The sequence below is a fragment of the Scomber japonicus genome, chromosome 2, assembly GCF_027409825.1.
Source record: "Scomber japonicus isolate fScoJap1 chromosome 2, fScoJap1.pri, whole genome shotgun sequence".
In the NCBI taxonomy this organism is placed as follows: domain Eukaryota; kingdom Metazoa; phylum Chordata; class Actinopteri; order Scombriformes; family Scombridae; genus Scomber; species Scomber japonicus.
Window position 1 is genome coordinate 7,573,625 of NC_070579.1, and position 18,291 is coordinate 7,591,915.

Consider the following 18,291-nt stretch of genomic DNA (forward strand, 5'->3'; position numbering starts at 1 on the left):
TTTATGCTGTTGTCTGTTGCGGGTGGGGGTCGAAGTCAGAGGACGGAAATAGGATCAACAAGCTAATAAAAAAGGCAGGATCCATCATTGGTTTCCTCCTGACTCTTTAGAGGTGGTCATGCAGAAGAGAGTAGGCAGGAAACTCTGGAGCACCCCCTGCAGTATAAGGATCACCCATTGTTTGGTGTTTTTAGTGAACTGAAGAGCTCCTTTAGTGCCAGACTAGTGACACAAAGGTGCTCTTCAGAACGATTTAGAAGGCCTTTATACCTGGTGAAGTGAGATTTTTTAATGAACATTGTTCTTGACTGCTGAATGTTGTGGATTGTTTGATTGATGTTGATGTGGTGCCTTGCATTTATCTTGTACTGCCTGAGTCTGTATGTTTCCTTGCTGTATGTTGGCTGTCTTTGTGATAAGGTGACATCCAATTTCTCCTCAAAGGGATAAATTAAGTGCTTATCTTTTAATTCTTTGTCATTCAAATTTTTATTGAACTTTTAAGGAATACACAAATAGGTACAGGTTCAAGATACACATGTTTTCTTTTGTGCGTTTTGGTGTTGACATCTTTTCACATACAGAAAGGAAATATTATCAAATCCAGACAAACATGGCCCATAGGAAATCCACATCGAAGGAAACGGAGTACTCCAGATAGATGATATAAGGTGTTTAGTCTCTGGTCTGCTTTGTGTAGCTCCAAAAGAGTTCCCAAGAGCTCATCCCGTCTTCCTCTTTGCCTTTCAATCGACTGAGCATAGCTTCATAGGATGCTGTCTCCACCATTGCACCCAACCACTCCCTCATATTTGGAGACACAGCCGTTTTCCAATGTCTTAGAATCACTCTGGAAGCTGTAATCAGGCCCACCATGATAACAGAAAATGTTCCTTTAGGTATATTTGGTAACTGAGACCTGTCCCCTAAAAGACACATGACAGGAGTCAGGGGGACTGCTGAACCACACCATTCACTTAGGAAGTCCACAACCTCTACCCAGAATGGAGCCACTAATGTACACTCCCATATACAGTGCAAAAAAGTTCCCAGTCCTGTTTTACATTTCCAACACTTGTTGTCATTCAATAGTTTCATTCTATGCAATCTCACAGGGGTATGGTAATATCTGTGTATAATCTTGTATTGTGTGAACTTTCCTCGCGCCTCTTTTACATATTTCCCAGAGCCTGCTAACATTTCCAGCCATTTCTCCTGAGCAATATTTGGTTCCAGGTCCCTCTGCCATAATAATTTCACATTAGTGCACTCCTCACTTACTGACAAATTTGTTAATTTATAAAATTGTGAAGCTGTACAGCGTTCAAGTGGCATATTCATATAGTCCATAATAGGATTCTCTAAGGAGTTACTAATTTTAGGTTTTACACAATCCCTGATTTGTAAATATTTCCAAAAATGTTGTTTCCCTTCAAGTTTAAAATGATTAATTAATTCACCATAAGACATGAATTGTCCATTTTTGTATAGATCTCCTATTGTACATATACCTCTATCTTTTAATTCTTAATGACTTAATTCAATCATAAAAAGTGAAAAGTCCTGAAATAAATCTGTGTGTGTGTGTGTGTGTGTGTGTGTGTGTGTGTGTGTGTGTGTGTGTGTGTGTGTGTGTGTGTGTGTGTGTGTGTGTGTGTGTGTGTGTGTGTGTGTGTGTGTGTGTGTGTGTGTAAACAATTAGAGATTGATAAGAAAATGTTGTCTCAGGGTTGTGATTCAGTATCTCTGATGTTTCACTGCCCTCTAGTGGTGAAGCTTCAGTGTTGCAGATTCAGGCTTCATCACTGAGGTCTCCCTCCGCTGTCTGTCCACTTTCTTCCTAAATTGTGAGATCTGGGTGTTTATTTCAAAAGCAGGTACACAGCAGAAGAACTGATTTCTGATGTGCTCTGTGTTACAGACAGTAGTTGTAAAACATTGTGTAATCTGATTTACACATGGATCTCTATCACTTTTCTGATGTACTTTATTTTTTTTATTTCTTAATACTTGCAATGAACACTGTGCTCAGTATGTAACTTCTTACTTCCCATACTGATGCACTACATCTCTTTGAACTCATGGTGGTGTATTCAGAGTCTCAACATGTACCAGAAGTGTGAAGAGATGCATCAAACATGTGTTTTCTTTAGATGAAAAAAAGTTTCATTATTTCTCTTCTCTCTATAACTTGCTTAAAGCCCAAACACTCAACTGTTTCTGAATTCTCCCATAGATTATATTAAGTCTTAGAAAACAGGAACACTTGGGTGTCACATGCGCCTATACTGTCACTCATGCATATTCATAATAATAAGAAAGAGGAAGGAAATGTACTCATTTAAGTTAAGCCTGATATCTGACTTCTGCTCACAGACCACAGCGGTCGAGCACCTTAACAGACAACGTCCTTCTCTGCTGTGAGTAGAACAGTTTACTGATATGACTATTACATGTTGTTTACATTATTTGATGTATTTTAATGTCTCTGAAGCCTCACAGAGAGATGAGAGGAGCAGCTATGAGTTTAACAGCAGCAGCGAGTGGATTTGTTGTCTTCCTTCTCTCTGTGTCAGGTACTGTATATCTACATTCACATTGTAGGACATTTAGGTTTGATGTATGTTTGATGCAGTATGATGAATAACTTTTAGAAATGGTAAAAATAATATTAGTATTCACTGATTAACCCTGTAATAATAATATTATAAGATTTTTAGATGTGTCTGCGTCCTGAGTGGTGGGGGTGGGGCCTGACTGATATGGTTTGTCCTCCCTCCCTCCATAGATTGTAAGAATCATATATTTTTTTCATGCATATGAATATATTCATAGTTATACGATGGTACACCAATGCACAGATAATTTCATCTTGTCCTGATGTTTTTAATCTGTTTGTTAATTTCTGCACTCTGTACTGATGAGCTGGACTGTTTCAGCTGTTACACCTATGACAGTTTCCTCTTTCTGTGAAAACTTGTTGACACCTATTTTATTTTAGTGGCTCTCAGAAGTTTCCAATACGTCATGCTCTACATTTCTTTGTGGTTTTCACACTTAATTGAGCAGCAACTTGAGCAAAGAACTTACAAAGAGGAAGCTAAACAAGACAAGCACTGACTCTCTGATGATTCAGTTTCTTCTTCTCATCCTGTTCAGTAAAACAACTTTAATGTTCACAGCTTCAATATATTCTTGTTTCTTCACTGCACGTTTAGACTGTCTGATGTCCTGTCTCAGTGCAGAGATTCACTGTAAACAGCATCTAACCAGTTTGTTTGTATATTAAAAATATCTTTGGACATTTCTATGCCTGTGCATGGAGGCATAATACAGAAATAACATAATGAAAGCCATACAACAGTTATAAAGTGTGGACAAATTAAATTAACATGAGCAAAAACAATGACACAGAAAAGGTCTCAGTGTTAATAAGGTGAAAACAACACTGATGCATTACTGATCTGCTGCTTTAACCGTCCAAAAGTGAAATTTTTACTCATTTTATGTTTGTAAAGTAAAAGCTTGCAGAATGAATGGACTAAAGCTGAAACACTCAGCAGTAACAAATGATAAAATATAATAATCAACAGATAAAATACTTTATTCTAGTTCAGTTCTAGTTAGATTGATGCATAATGAGGAGCTTTAAATGACAACAACTGAAGATCATATTGGTGCCATGATCCACTTTGTCTTATTCACTGATTCTTAACTTGTTATAAATCTGATTGTGGTTTCTGATGTGCTCTGTGTTACAGTGGTACAGGGTCAGAATGACTGGGGAGTGACTTACACTTCTACTTACATCTGTGCCTTAAAAGGATCAACAGTGGACATAAACTGCACCTACAGTTACCCATCCAGAATAAATAACCGTGATACTGCTGTTGATGAAAGATTCTGGTTTACTAAACTGAGTAATTATGAACCTGTGGATCTGAGAACAGACTCAGAGTACGCAGGTCGTGTGCAGTATCACTGTGATAAGAACGACTGCACTCTGAGAATCACAGACCTGAGAGAGAGAGACTCAGCTGAGTACAAGTTCATGTTCACAACAAACCAACTAGGAGGGAAATATGCTGGTTCACCTGGAACAACTCTGACTGTCACAGGTACTGATGAACACAAACACTGACACAGTACATTTAAACAAGCGGATTAGAAGATGGCCAATATGATTTTCATCATTTTGTGTACAAATTTATTCTGTTAAATGATCCACCAGTTTAGTTGTTCACTCATATGAATTGTCATTTGAACTGTCTCGCTTTGTTTTTTTCATGTACAATTGATGTGTCTCTTTTTTTCCTCACAGAGCCAAATCTACAAGTGCTGGTGAGCGGCAGAACAGCTCTCTATCCTTCCTGGGCAAAGCTGAAGTGTCACAGCAGCTGTCGTCTACCTGATCATTCTTCCTTCATCTGGTACAAGAATGGACACAAAATTCAGGATAAAACATCTTCTACTTATGGAGATTACTTTCAACCTGCAGACAGCTCTTCCTGTGCTGTACAAGGATTTGAGCGTCATCCTGCTCCTTCAGTGTGTGAGTATAAATCACAGTCTCCCACTAACATAACCTTTAACCTATTGTACTATATATTGTATGTACATTTAATTCAGAAATAAAAGTGGATCAGAACCAAACCACAGCCCCATTAAAACTTTACATGTTGCATTCTGATATCTTACAACTGTCTGTGCTGATTGCAAAATTAATGTAAAATAAGACCTTACATTAAAAAGTCTTTTTACTCAAAATACAAAAAACATATTTTCTGACTTTCACTTTTTGTAATAATACAATAGTTACAGTTTCATATGCCCTGATTTTGAACCTTGTGTGCTGTTATTTCAATACAATGAAAGTGAATGGAATATTGTTTATTCTACTTAAATTATTTCAAGCTTACATTTGAAAAAACTATTGATCTCTGTGTCCCACAGGAAAACAGTGTCTCTGTTACTTGTAAAATCCACAGATGTTGTGGATAGTTTTTACAGCACATAAATGTTGAGTAGAAAGTAGAGCCAATGGAAATTATTAACATATATGTCTGTAAATTATTCAGAGTAACTGAAACATGATTTTTATTCATAAACTACATTCTGTTCACCTACACTGAAACTGACCTAACACATTTACCACACATTGATAGATAAAACAAATAAAAGAGACAATGTGTTTCATGTGATTTAGTTGAACCAGCATTAAGTATTAGAAAAGCTATTAAAGATTCAGGTCACACACCAGACCTGAGGTAACAGAGCCTTCTTCATAGCTGCCCCCTCCCTCTGAACTCTGACTGCACTGACCTGTCTGTTCAAATCACTGATCAAAATTCACCTTTTCAGACCTGCTTTTAATGTGAAATGAATGTCATGTGTTAACTTGTGCTTGTGTGTTGTTTCTTAAGATCCTATAACTTCTGTTCACAATCAATGTATTCTGAAAATGATTATTTGTAAATAAAATGTATTAATATTATTATCATCATCATAACTGTCTAGTTTAAAATTAATTTTATCTTTCAGGTGTCCATGGTCAATCCTGCAACAGAGTGATTTACACTGACGGAAGCATCTGTGCCTTCAGAGGCTCATCAGTGGTTATTTCCTGCACATACAGCAGTTATGAATCTATAAGATCATCATTCTGGTTCAGTCCTGATCGTAGTCATCAGTGGCAGAATCCCTCACAGCCTGAGGACCTTAGTAAAGACTCCCTGTATGCAGGTCGTGTTCAGGTCCTTGAAACAGAGAGAGGACGCTCCACTCTGAGAATCTCTGACCTGAGAGAGAGCGATTCAGCCCAGTATCACTTCACATTCAAAACACAAAGCTTTGAATGGAGGAGTAGTTTACCTGGAACAACTCTGACTGTCACAGGTACTGATGAACACAAATTATTATCGGTGAAGACTTTCAAATGAAACAAATTTGATTATATTGAGTACTTTCTCCTATTTACATTTTTGATTGGATGATCCCAAATTATTTCACTCTGCACTCTGCTGTATGTTTGTGTATTTTACTGGTAACAAAAAATATTTTGGGTCTTTCCTCACATATGCAGCTCTCCAGGTGCAGGTGACCACAATAACAATCCAGCAGTCTCATATCGAGCCAGAGCTGAAATGTCTCAGCAGCTGCAGTCCAGCAGGTCGTATTTCTTACGTCTGGTTCAAGAACGGACAGAAAATGATGAAGGAGGAAACTTCTGTTTATTCAGGGCAGTTTAATCCTGGTGACAACATCTCCTGTGCTTTGAAAGGACATGAGGATTACCGTTCTCCTTCAGTGTGTGAGTTTACCTAACTATGTCACTAACACAATGTCAAAATGTTTCCAAGGTAACAGACAGTTGATTTTAATATGAGAAGTAACGAAGGAATCAACTACCACTCCTCACTTTGTGTCACACATTTGCGTCTTACATTGTGTCTGTTACTCCACTGTTGACCAACTATGTTTTCTCCTCCAGATGCTCCAAAGCCTCCCTCTGTGTCAGTGAGTCCCTCTGATGAAATCATTGAGGGCAGTTCAGTGACTCTGACCTGTAGCAGTGATGCTAACCCAGCAGCTAAATACACCTGGTACAAGAAAAATGTAAATCCAGACCTTCAACCTCTCAGTAAAGAACCACAGCTTGTCTTCAGCTCCATCCAGTCCTCTGACTCTGGAGAATATTTCTGTACAGTTGACAACCAGTCGTGGAGGAGGATATCTGAGTACATTTTTATTGATGTGAAATGTGAGTGAAACCATTTATTAAAAAATCAACATACACCTGTTAATCTCCTCAGTCTTGTTAAAAAATATTTGAAAGATTTGTCTGATCATATCTGCTTTCTTCAGTTCTGCCTGCTTTATATTCAGTCTGCTGCTGTAGTTATCTAATCAGCTTCAATAAAACATGCTGAACTAATACATCTCTTCCTCATTTTAACGTTAATTCCTATTGATGTATCTCCTCCAGATGCTCCAAAGCTTCCCTCTGTGTCAGTGAGTCCCTCTGGTGAAATCATTGAGGGCAGTTCAGTGACCCTAAACTGTAGCAGTGATGCTAACCCAGCAGCTAAATACACCTGGTACAAGAAGAACCAACCACTGTTTCCTGCACAAGAAGGAAATTATAAATTCACTTCCATCAGCTCTGAGGACAAAGGGATGTACTACTGCAAGTCTGAGAATCAGTATGGATGGATCAACTCGTCGTCTCTCTTCATAGATGTCCTGTGTAAGTAGTAAAGTTTAAGTCCAAAACTTTAAGTCGACACAGTACCTGTAACCCCTTCCTTTTATCCGTCCGTCCTTTTTTTCTTCCCTCCTTCCTTCCATCTTTTTAATGGTCTGGCCCACATGAGATCAAATTGGGCTGTATGTGGCCCTTGACTGAAAATGAGTTTGACCCCCTTTTTTTAGTATATTACAGAGACAAAGTGTAATACATCATTGTATCCTGCATGATCATATTAATAATTAATGTTTTTTTGCACACTAGATGCTCCAAAGCTTCCCTCAGTGTCAGTGAGTCCCTCTGCTGAGATAGTGGAGGGCAGTTCAGTGAATCTGACCTGTAGCAGTGATGCTAACCCAGCAGCTAATTACACCTGGTACAAGGAGAATGAAGACTCACCAAAAGCATCAGGACAGATCTTCACCATCACCTATGTCAGACCTGAACACAGTGAGAATTATTACTGTGAAGCCCAGAACAAAATAGGACGTCATAGCTCCACCTTACATCTGACTGTTGGGAAAGGTAACACACACACACACACACACACACACACACACACACACACACACACACACACTCACACAAACACATCTGTATACAACACGAGGTTTATCTGCTTTCTGTTGGTGTCATTTTTTAGGTAAATCAGTGTTTATAATGAACATCATCAGGTTTATTCTGGTGGTCCTGATGCTGATTCCTCTTCTCTTGATTCTGTGGATGAGGTAAAACGATTAAGAAAACATCCCTCCATTTATTTTCTTCAAATATTTTGAAAGTTTTTTACATCATGATTTTCTATTAGTTAATCATTTTTCTTTTTCTTTTATTGTTTCAATCCAGGAAGAAGAAAACTCTGAGCTCCACCACTGACCTGAACGAACCTGTAGAGACTATAGAGGTGAGAGAGAGAAACCTTATTGACAGAACTTATCCTAAAATACAGTTATGATCACTTGGCTCATGAATGCATGCCAACACATTTATATTGTCAACATGAAGCTGTGAAGTTAATTTATATTTAAAATATGACTTGTACAGTAAAATCTTGTAATGTATTTCACCTGAATAAACTGATTTAATACATTTCTAATAAAATCTGATTACATGCAATTGTCATGAAGTAGGTAAATCAATCCTCATTTTGACATCTCTCCCCATCAGTTGGACTCTCGTCTTGAATATGAGAACGTCTCAGACTTGCAGGTCGTCACTGCAGCACAGACAGAAGACACAGAGGAGCAGGAAGACCTGGAGTAAAATCCAGTCAGGTTGGAGCCTCATGAAAAGAAAAACAGGCTGATATCAGATTAATTCATATAACAGATATTTAGGATTAGAGCTGCAATGCAAAGTGCTATTTTAAATGTGTACATACTGTAATTAATCACTTTTGAGGAATCCTGATTGGCTTCTTGTGCAGTCTACTGTATATTTTCACACATCAAACATAATCTCAGGTCTATCACACTTTGCTGAATGTCACATTATCCAGGTGTTGCAGTGGCTGATATACAATAAACAGCCAGCTTCCACAACATCTCTGTAGTTGGAAACATGATTTTAGTTCCCTCTCACTGCTGCAGAGGGCGACAGTGTGCAGAAAGTGTCAGCTTTAAATAAACAGTTCTTATGTGTATTTTCTAAATATGAATGCATTTACTGGCTATGAAGACAAATAAAATCTAAATCCGTTTATCCTCTTTTCAGTTTCTTTGGGGTCACTCAGAGAAGCAGAATATGTGGCAATTTACTGAGTATGAAGCATTTTCAGTATTAGTCCATATTTGTTAGTGACAGCTGTAGATCACTGACTGAATCATTTTCATACTTAGACACCTCGACTGTGAGAGTTTGTTCAACTACTGTACAACAAGGTCACCAATGTGAACAATCAATGCTTCTGAAACTGAATCTCTAACTGTAATGATTAATGAATTTAATGTTAAGGGTGAAAAGGGTGAAAATGAAATGCCACTCAATCATATAAAGTGAAAAGTACTAAAAGTAAATGTAAAAGTATCTGAACAATCAGTGATGGATCGTAAAATGTTGTGATTCAGTGTCTCTGATGTGTCACTGTCCTCTTGTGGTGAACCTTCAGTGTTGCAGATTCAGGCTTCATCACTGAGGTTTCCCTCCATTGTCTGCTTTAAAGGCTCAGTTCACCTGACTAACAACAAACATATTTTCTCACTTTCCTCCTAAATTGGGAGATGTGTGTGTTTATTTCCAAAGGTAGGTTCCCCTGTATTTACAGCAGAGTGAAAATGGTTGGTGTTACATCTTGCATTTTTAATATAAGAGGAGAGTCAGATTGTGACAGATGTGAAATATAACCTGAACAAATCAGACTCCCCTCCTTTTTCCCTCTCTGTTACCACTAGTTACAAATAACTTTACACATATGTAGCTGAGGTCAAAGTATGCCAGCAGAGTGAAAATGGTTGGTGTTATTTATTGTACAGATAGACAGACTGTTAAGAGACATTATTTTATGTGTACTCGGTTGTGATGTGATGTGATGTGTGATTGTTCTAGTTTTATGACATGCAATGTTCTGTTTCTGCCACGAGGGGGCATAAATGTATGGACCAAGATTCGTGCTGCGTCATCACGTTTGCTGTAAGTCACGCTCTGTGAGTTAGAAGTCAAGTTAACTCCATGACGGGAGGAGGATGTGTGGTTTAGCCAGTCCACAATAAATATGCCTAAAGGCTAAAAGTGTACATTGTCTCCGGAGAATTATTCCCAGAGTTCAGCGCTGGTGAAGCTGCAAAACTCAACAGGTTATGGGCCCAGGAGCAACTCAGGAAGAAGTATATTTTCGATGTTTTATCGCCGGTAGAAGGTGGCAACGGAAAGCGTGCTAACGGCTAACAGATAGCATCATGGATCTACAAGGAAGCAGCCTCGACTCATGTTCGACGGAGACGAAACAAAGACAGTGGACAAGAAGGAGAGCTAACCCAAAAGACTGTTGTTGGACGGAACGAGCTGCATTGCGACTGACCTGCATCTCCCCCACCAGCTTCAGCCTACTCCATGCCACTTAGTGAACTTTTATTTATTTATTTTTATAATCATCCCTTTTAAAGCATTTAATTACCATTGTTTGATCAACTTTAGCTGACTCTGTTTTTTAGTTAATAAATAGTGTAAAAACCTCTACTGCCTGTTGGTCAGCAGCTAATCAGTCGTCACACACACCCGTGACACCAGCACTTCACTAGACACAGTTCACACTACTGACAGTTTAATATCTATTAAATTGTGGTCAGGTGAAACATACGAAAGTTTGAAACAATTTACAGCCTTGGACTTGTCTCTGGAATACTGTATGAGTTATCAAACAGGTGGTGCAGTTTGTGAAAAGTAAAATGCCAATATAGAGCCTAAAATTAAAATAAAACATTGAAAACATATTTTTCTAATCCAGTCGTAGTTCGATAGGTCTACCACTAGATGGTGGTAAGGAGTTGTGTTTTATAGGAAATCTATTCCAGCATTTTTTACCAGCTTTTTTTTTGGCACTTTTCTTTCTAGAAGGGTGAAAGGGAAATTTGATCACAGATACAAGCAGATGAAATGAGTTTTCTCCAAAGAGTGTGCAAGTTCAGCCTTATAGAATCTCAGTTCCATCACAATTTGCTGAATGTCACATTATCCAGGTGTTGCAGTGGCTGATATACAATAAACAGCCAGCTTCCACAACATCTCTGTAGTTGGAAACATGATTTCAGTTCCCTCTCACTGCTGTAGAGGGCGACAGTGTGCAGAAAGTTTCAGATGTCATTAAGTGATTCAATATCTCTGATATCACTTTCCTCTAGTGGTGAAGCTTCAGTGTTGCAGATTCAGGCCTCATCACTGAGGTCTCCCTCCACTGTCTGCTTTAAAGGCTCAGTTCACCTGATCAAGAAAAAACAATATGTTCTCACTTTCCTCCTAAATTGTGAGATTTTGGGTGTTTATTTCCAAAGGTAGGTATGTTGTTTTTAATATTTCCCCCTGTTTATATAAAAGACATCTCAGTACACAATCTACCTGATAGAATCAGGAAAATATGCTCTCAATAATCAGTGTTTTTTTCCTGTTCATTTAAACTACGTTGTTGTTCAGAGGTCAAAGAGATGAACTGTAGAAAGCATCGGTGCATCTTTACACAGCAGAATAATTGATTTCTGATGAGCTCTGTGTTACACAAGTCTGAGTACTTTAATTTTTATTTGTTTCTTTATACATACAATAAACACATCTTACTTCCCATTCTGATGCACTACATATCTTTGAACTCATGGAGGTGTATTCAGTGTTTCTACATTGACCAGAAGTGTGCGGAGATGCATCAAATTTAATGTCAGACATATGTCACATGTTTTCTTCAGACACTGAACTGTCCACACACTTTAAAAGATAAAGATGGTTAAAAAAGTGTCATTATTTCTCTTCTTTCTTTTCATTGCTAAAAGGCCAGAACACTGGTGTCTTATTATCTCTACAAAGATCACATTAGGTCTCTACAAAACAGGAACACATGGGTGTCACATACGCCTATAGTGTCACTTGGGTCCTCATGCATATTCATAATAATAAGAAAGAGGAAGTAAATGTACTAATTTAATATCCTGATATCTGACTTCTGCTCACAGATCACAGAAGACGAGCATCTTAACAGACAATGCCCTTCTCTGCTGTAAGTAGAACAGTTTACTGATATGATTATTACATGTTGTTTACATTATTTGATGTATTTTATTGTCTCTGAAGTCTCACAGAGAGATGAGAGGAGCAGCTATGAGTTTAACAGCAGCAGCGAGTGGATTTGTTGTCTTCCTTCTCTCTGTGTCAGGTACTGCATATCTACATTTACATTGTAGGACATTTAGGTTTGATGTATGTTTGATGCAGTTTGATGAATAATTTTTAAAGATGGTAAAAATAATAACAGTATTCACTGATTAACCCTGTAATAATATTATATGAAGATGTAGAGCTGTGTCTGCGTCATGAGTGGTGGGGGTGGGGCCTGGCAGATATGGTGTCCTCCCTCCCTCCATAGATTGTAAGAATCATATATTTTTATTCATGCATATGAATATATTCATAGTTATGTGATGGTACAGCAATGCACAGAGAATTTCATCTCGTCAGCATATTTAAAATCTATTTTGTTAATTGCTGCACTCTGCACTGTTGAGCTGGACAACTGTTTTAGATGCTACAACTTTAACAGTTGCTCCTCCCTGTGAAAACTTCTTGACACCTATTTTATTTTAGCGTCTCTCAGTAGTTTCCCACACTTCATGTTCTGCATTTCTTTCTGGTTGTCACACTTAGCTGAGCAGCAACTTGACCAAATAACTAAAAGGAGGAAACTAAACAAGATAAGCACAGACTCTCTGATGATTCAGTATCTTCTTTTCATCCTGTTCAGTAAAACCACATTAATGTTCACAGCTTCAATACATTCTTGTTCCTTTATTGCACCTTCAGACTGCACAATGTTCTGTCTCAGTACAGAGAGATTAACTTTAAACAACATAAAAAAATAGTTTTTTGTACTGTGAATTCAAAGTATGTAAAAATATCATTGGCCTTTTCTATGCCTGTCTTCATGGAGGCATAATTCAGAAAAAAACATCATGAAATTCATACAATAGTTATAAAGTCTGTAAAAAGTAAATGAACATGGGGGAAAAGAATGATATAGAAAAAGTTTAAGATTTAATGAGATGATAACAATATTAATTATCACTGATCTGCCACGACAAAAGTTTTACTCATTTTATGTTTGAAAAGTATAAACTTTGTGGAAACTTGTAGAATGAATTTACTAAAACTGAAACACTCATCAGTAACAAATGATAAAATATGAATAATTAACTGGTAAAATACTGTATTCTAGTTCCCTTTTTCCACAATGAGGAGCTCTGAATGACAACTGCAGATAAAATCATATTGGTGCCATGATCCACTTTGTCTTATTTTTAACTTGTTATAAATCTGATTGTGGTTTCTGATGTGCTCTGTGTTACAGTGGTACAGGGTCAGAATGACTGGGGAGTGACTTACACTTCTACTCACATCTGTGCCTTAAAAGGATCAACAGTGGACATAAACTGCACCTATAGATACCCATCCAGGATAAATAATGTTGATACTGCAGTTAATGAAACACTGTGGTTTACTAAAGGGAGTAATGAGGAACCTGTGGATCTGAGAACAGACTCAGATTATGCAGGTCGTGTGCAGTATCACTTTGATGAGAACAACTGCACTCTGAGAATCACAGACCTGAGAGAGAGAGACTCAGCTGAATACAAGTTCAAGTTCACAACAAACCAACCAGGAGAGAAATATACTGGTTCACCTGGAGTCACTTTGACTGTCACAGGTACTGATGAACACAAACACTGACACAGTACATTTAAACAAGCTGATTAGAAATGATGGCGAATGAATGATTTTCAGCATTTTGTCTACTAATGTATTCAAGGTTTTTGTTAAATGATCCACTAGTTTAGTTGGTCACATATGAAATGTCAATTTAACTGCCTGCCTTTGTTTTTGTAGTTTGTGTACAAATGATGTCTCTTTTTTTTCTCACAGATCTACAAGTGCAGGTGGGCACATCGACCATCTTTCAGGATTTTACCCGCGCAGAGCTGAAGTGTCATAGCAGCTGTCGTCTACCTGATAATTCTTCCTTCATCTGGTACGATAATGGAGGGGAAATTCAGGATAAAACATCTTGTACTTTCAAAGGGTACTTTTATTCAACACAGAGCTATTACTGTGCTGTACAAGGATTTGAGCATCATCCTTCTCCTTCAGTGTGTGAGTTTACCTAACTATGTCACTAACACAATGTCAAAATGTATCGAAGGTAATAGACAGTTGATTTTAATATGAGCAGCAACAAGGGAATAAACTTTCACTCCTCACTTTGTGTCAAACATTTGCTTCTTAGATTGTCTCAGTTATTCCACTGTTGACCAACTATGTTTTCTCCTCTAGATGGTCCAAAGCTTCCCACTGTGTCAGTGAGTCCCTCTGGTGAAATCATTGAGGGCAGTTCAGTGACTCTGACCTGTAGCAGTGATGCTAACCCAGCACCTAAATACACCTGGTACAAGAAGAATGTAAATCCAGACCTTCAACCTCTCAGTAAAGAACCACAGCTTGTCTTCAGCTCCATCCAGTCCTCTGACTCTGGAGAGTATTACTGTACAGCTGAGAACCAGCTGGGGAAGAAGACATCTGAATACATCTTCATGAATGTGAAATGTGAGTGAAACAGTTTATTTACAAAGCAATATTTTCAATCTTTTTAAAAAACACGAACATGATCGTGTCTGCTTTTTTCAGTTCTTCTTGTTTCACATTCAGTCTCCTGATGTAGTTCACTGAGCAGCTTTGATACAACATGTTGAACTAATGCATCCCTTCCTCATTTTAACATTAATTCATATTGGTATATCTCCTCCAGATGGTCCAAAGCTTCCCTCTGTGTCAGTGAGTTCCTCTGGTGAAATCATTGAGGGCAGTTCAGTGACCCTGAACTGTAGCAGTGATGCTAACCCAGCAGCTAATTACACCTGGTACAAGAAGAATGGAAATCGAGACCTTCAACCTCTCAGTAAAGAACCACAGTTTGTCTTCAGCTCCATCCAGTCCTCTGACTCTGGAAAGTATTACTGTAGAGCTGAAAACCAGCAGGGGAAGAGGACATCTGAATATATCTTTATTGATGTGAAATGTGAGTGAAACAGTTTATTTATAATGCAGCATGCAGCTGTTAATCTCCTCAACCTTGTTAAAAAACACTGGGAGAGATTTGTATGATCATTTCTACTTCCTTATTATTTATTTATTTTCATCCCTATACATATTGACACCCAGATGGTCCAAAGCTTCCCTCTGTGTCAGTGAGTCCCTCTGGTGAAATCATTGAGGGCAGTTCAGTGACTCTGACCTGTAACAGTGATGCTAACCCAGCAGCTAATTACACCTGGTACAAGAAGAACCAACCACTGTTTCCTGCAAAAGAAGGAAATTATAAATTCACTTCCATCAGCTCTGAGGACAGAGGGATGTACTACTGCAAGTCTGAGAATCAGCATGGATGGATCAACTCATTGTCTCTCTTCATAGATGTCCTGTGTAAGTAGTAAAGTGTAAGTCCAAAACTTTAAGTCGACACAGTACCTGTAACCCCTTCCTTTTATCCGTCCGTCCTTACTTTTTTTTCTTTCCTCCTTCCTTCCATCTTTTAATGGTCTGGCCCACATGAGATCAAATTGGGCTGTATGTGGCCCTTGATTGAAAATGAGTTTGACTGCCTTGTTTTAGTATATTACAGAGACAATACAAAGCATTGCTAAAAGCAAATTAATTGACTCAACGTATAATACATCATTGTATCCTGCATGTTAATATCAATGAATGTTTTTTTGCACACCAGATGCTCCAAAGCTTCCCTCTGTGTCAGTGAGTCCCTCTGGTGAAATCATTGAGGGCAGTTCAGTGACTCTGAACTGTAGCAGTGATGCTAACCCAGCAGCTAATTACACCTGGTACAAGGACAATGAAGACTCACCAAAAGCATCAGGACAGATCTTCACCATCACCTATGTCAGACCTGAATACAGTGGGAATTATTCCTGTGAAGCCCAGAACAGAAGAGGAAATCATAACTCCAACTTACATCTGATGGTTGTGAAAGGTAAGTTTTTCCAGCTACACACACACACACACTGCACTCAGACTCATTACACACCATGTGATGTGATGCAGGGGGTTTCATTAACCTCCAGTTGCCAGTATCTGCAGCCCCAAGTGGATTATTTCAGACCTAAGGATAGTATTCATAAGACACAGTAAACTGAGGCAGTGACTGCAGAAATCAGCTCAATTCAAATAATAGTAAAGATAGATCTGAGCATGGTATGGCATGGAAAATTCTGAATTTTCTTCTTGGACACACTGGAGGAGTTAAATCTCCAGCTGGTGTGGAAGAAGTTGGTGTTTCTACTGAATGACTATTTTCCAACGTATGTTGACTCCTTTAGAGAGCTATAATTATTGTCCCAAATGCAGGAACTTGTAAGAATGATATGAGGAATGTAATATATTTTACAACAGCACCCTCTACTGGGCCAATTGACATTTATTGTCTGCTGCTCACTCAGCAATGCATCACACGCTATCAGCTATTCAGCTGAATTCATAATCCAGATGATTACACTTATTGTAGTTATTAGAGTACGCTGACAGCAATGAACAACAGAGCTTTGGGGACACTTAATGACCTAATGCCCTTTTGTCTCTCAGGTCTCACAATAGAGCTAGATGGATAATTTGTGGTTGATATTAGCTCATGGCTACTTTAAATGTGCACAGCTGATACATCATAATTATGTCAGTGTCAATTAAATAGTATACATAAAGCAGGCCTACAGGCTGACAGATAATCCAACTGTATTGAGGTGGAAAAATACAAAGGTGTAGTGTCTATATTACCTTTTAGATGTTTACTTCAGTTAAAGGTTAAAAGTTATAGGTCATGGAACAGAGGGTTTTACTTAGGTTAAAGATTAAAGCTAGCCATGGATGAAGGGTCAGGGTCTGCGTTTCCTGACTGACCAAAAGTTCAGAAGGTGGGTTTTTTAGAGATAGGATACTATATGGTGGTGCCGAACCTGGAGCAGGAAGATAGACTCAGATCGGCACCAGGAGCTCTCTCAAGATTGGATGTTTGACACTGTTTTCTTTTGTAATAAAAAAGTGAGATGTGTCAGCGGTGGTTTCTTTCTTCATCAACACATCAAGAGTCAACCAATTAAAAGATACCTCAAAGGCACATAACCTAACCCTTACCCATAAGTACTACAAGTAACCTAATCATAAATAATATAAAATAGAAATTTACAATAAAAATGTATGCAATATATACTAAACTGAAAATTTGATGATTAACTGTCAGTGTTTTCCCTAGGAACAGGAAAATCAGTCGCTGCTGGAGTAACAGCTGCTGTTCTTCTGCCTATCATGATCCTCTCTGTCTTCCTATGGATGAGGTAAGCAGTTCTGTTTCACTGTATCATTTTTCAAAATTCAGCCATTTGTGTTTTAATTAATTCTCCTCATCAGGAAAAAGAGAGCCTCCAATCAATCGTCTGAAACTGAGGAGAGACCAGACGACAGAGAGAGGGTGAGGAGGGAGAGTTATACTATTCTATCCTGGTTTCACACTTCCACACTCACTATCTTAAAGTGACACTAGAAAACTCATCTGACTGTGAAACTCTTCATGTTGTTTCTTAACAATAATTCTTCACAGAAACCAACACTTTCCTCATTTCTATCTCCCTCCAGACACAGCCAGAGCAAGATAACGTTCATTATGCCAGCGTGCAGTTCTCCAACAACCAGGCAGATCCTCTCAACTCCAACATCAGATCAGATCGGCTCCACAGACACATGGAGGAACAAGAGGTTATCGAGTACGCTGCTGTTAACTTTAACAGACCTGGTAATGCCCCGAGGTGAGCAGCTCTTCACACAGAAACACAGTAACAGTTTTATTTCAGTTTTTTATTTGTTACATCTGCCTGTTACATCTTTATTGTTATGACTGTATAATTAAATGTAATACCATTAGATTCACCTGATTTATTGTTTTAATTTCCCCTCTCAGAACCAGAGGTCAGCACACCTGGGAAGATCCAGCTGCACTGTACAGCACAGTCAAGAAAACCTCATGATCACATCAGCAACTATGAGAAAAGTTCCCGTGCACTGTCTTGCTTACTGCTGGAATATTGATTTAAGGGGAACTATTATGCTTTTCTTTATTTTCAGTCATGTATGTCACAATGTTGGCTGTTCATGTTAAAAGTGTCTGAAGGCTGACTTGAGAAATACTTGAAGGTAGCAAGTGAAACCATCAACTCACTGTGAAAGTGTTTTGGGAGCTAGTGGAGTCGCCTTCTGCTGGCCATTGCAGAGATTGCAGGTTTTAGGAAATGGAACTACCT

The 18,291-nt window shown here is 38.3% G+C and overlaps 1 protein-coding gene across 1 annotated transcript; it reads left to right on the plus strand.

The window, feature by feature from the left end:
* Positions 1–7,008: 7,008 nt before the first annotated feature.
* On the plus strand, positions 7,009–18,018 carry LOC128364990 (B-cell receptor CD22-like; the record flags this gene model as incomplete). Its single annotated transcript, XM_053325611.1, has 7 exons — positions 7,009–7,246; positions 14,270–14,539; positions 15,717–15,977; positions 17,250–17,331; positions 17,405–17,465; positions 17,630–17,799; positions 17,952–18,018. Coding segments are annotated over 7 exons (1,149 nt in total), but the record flags the coding sequence as incomplete, so codon positions are not given.
* Positions 18,019–18,291: the final 273 nt, after the last annotated feature.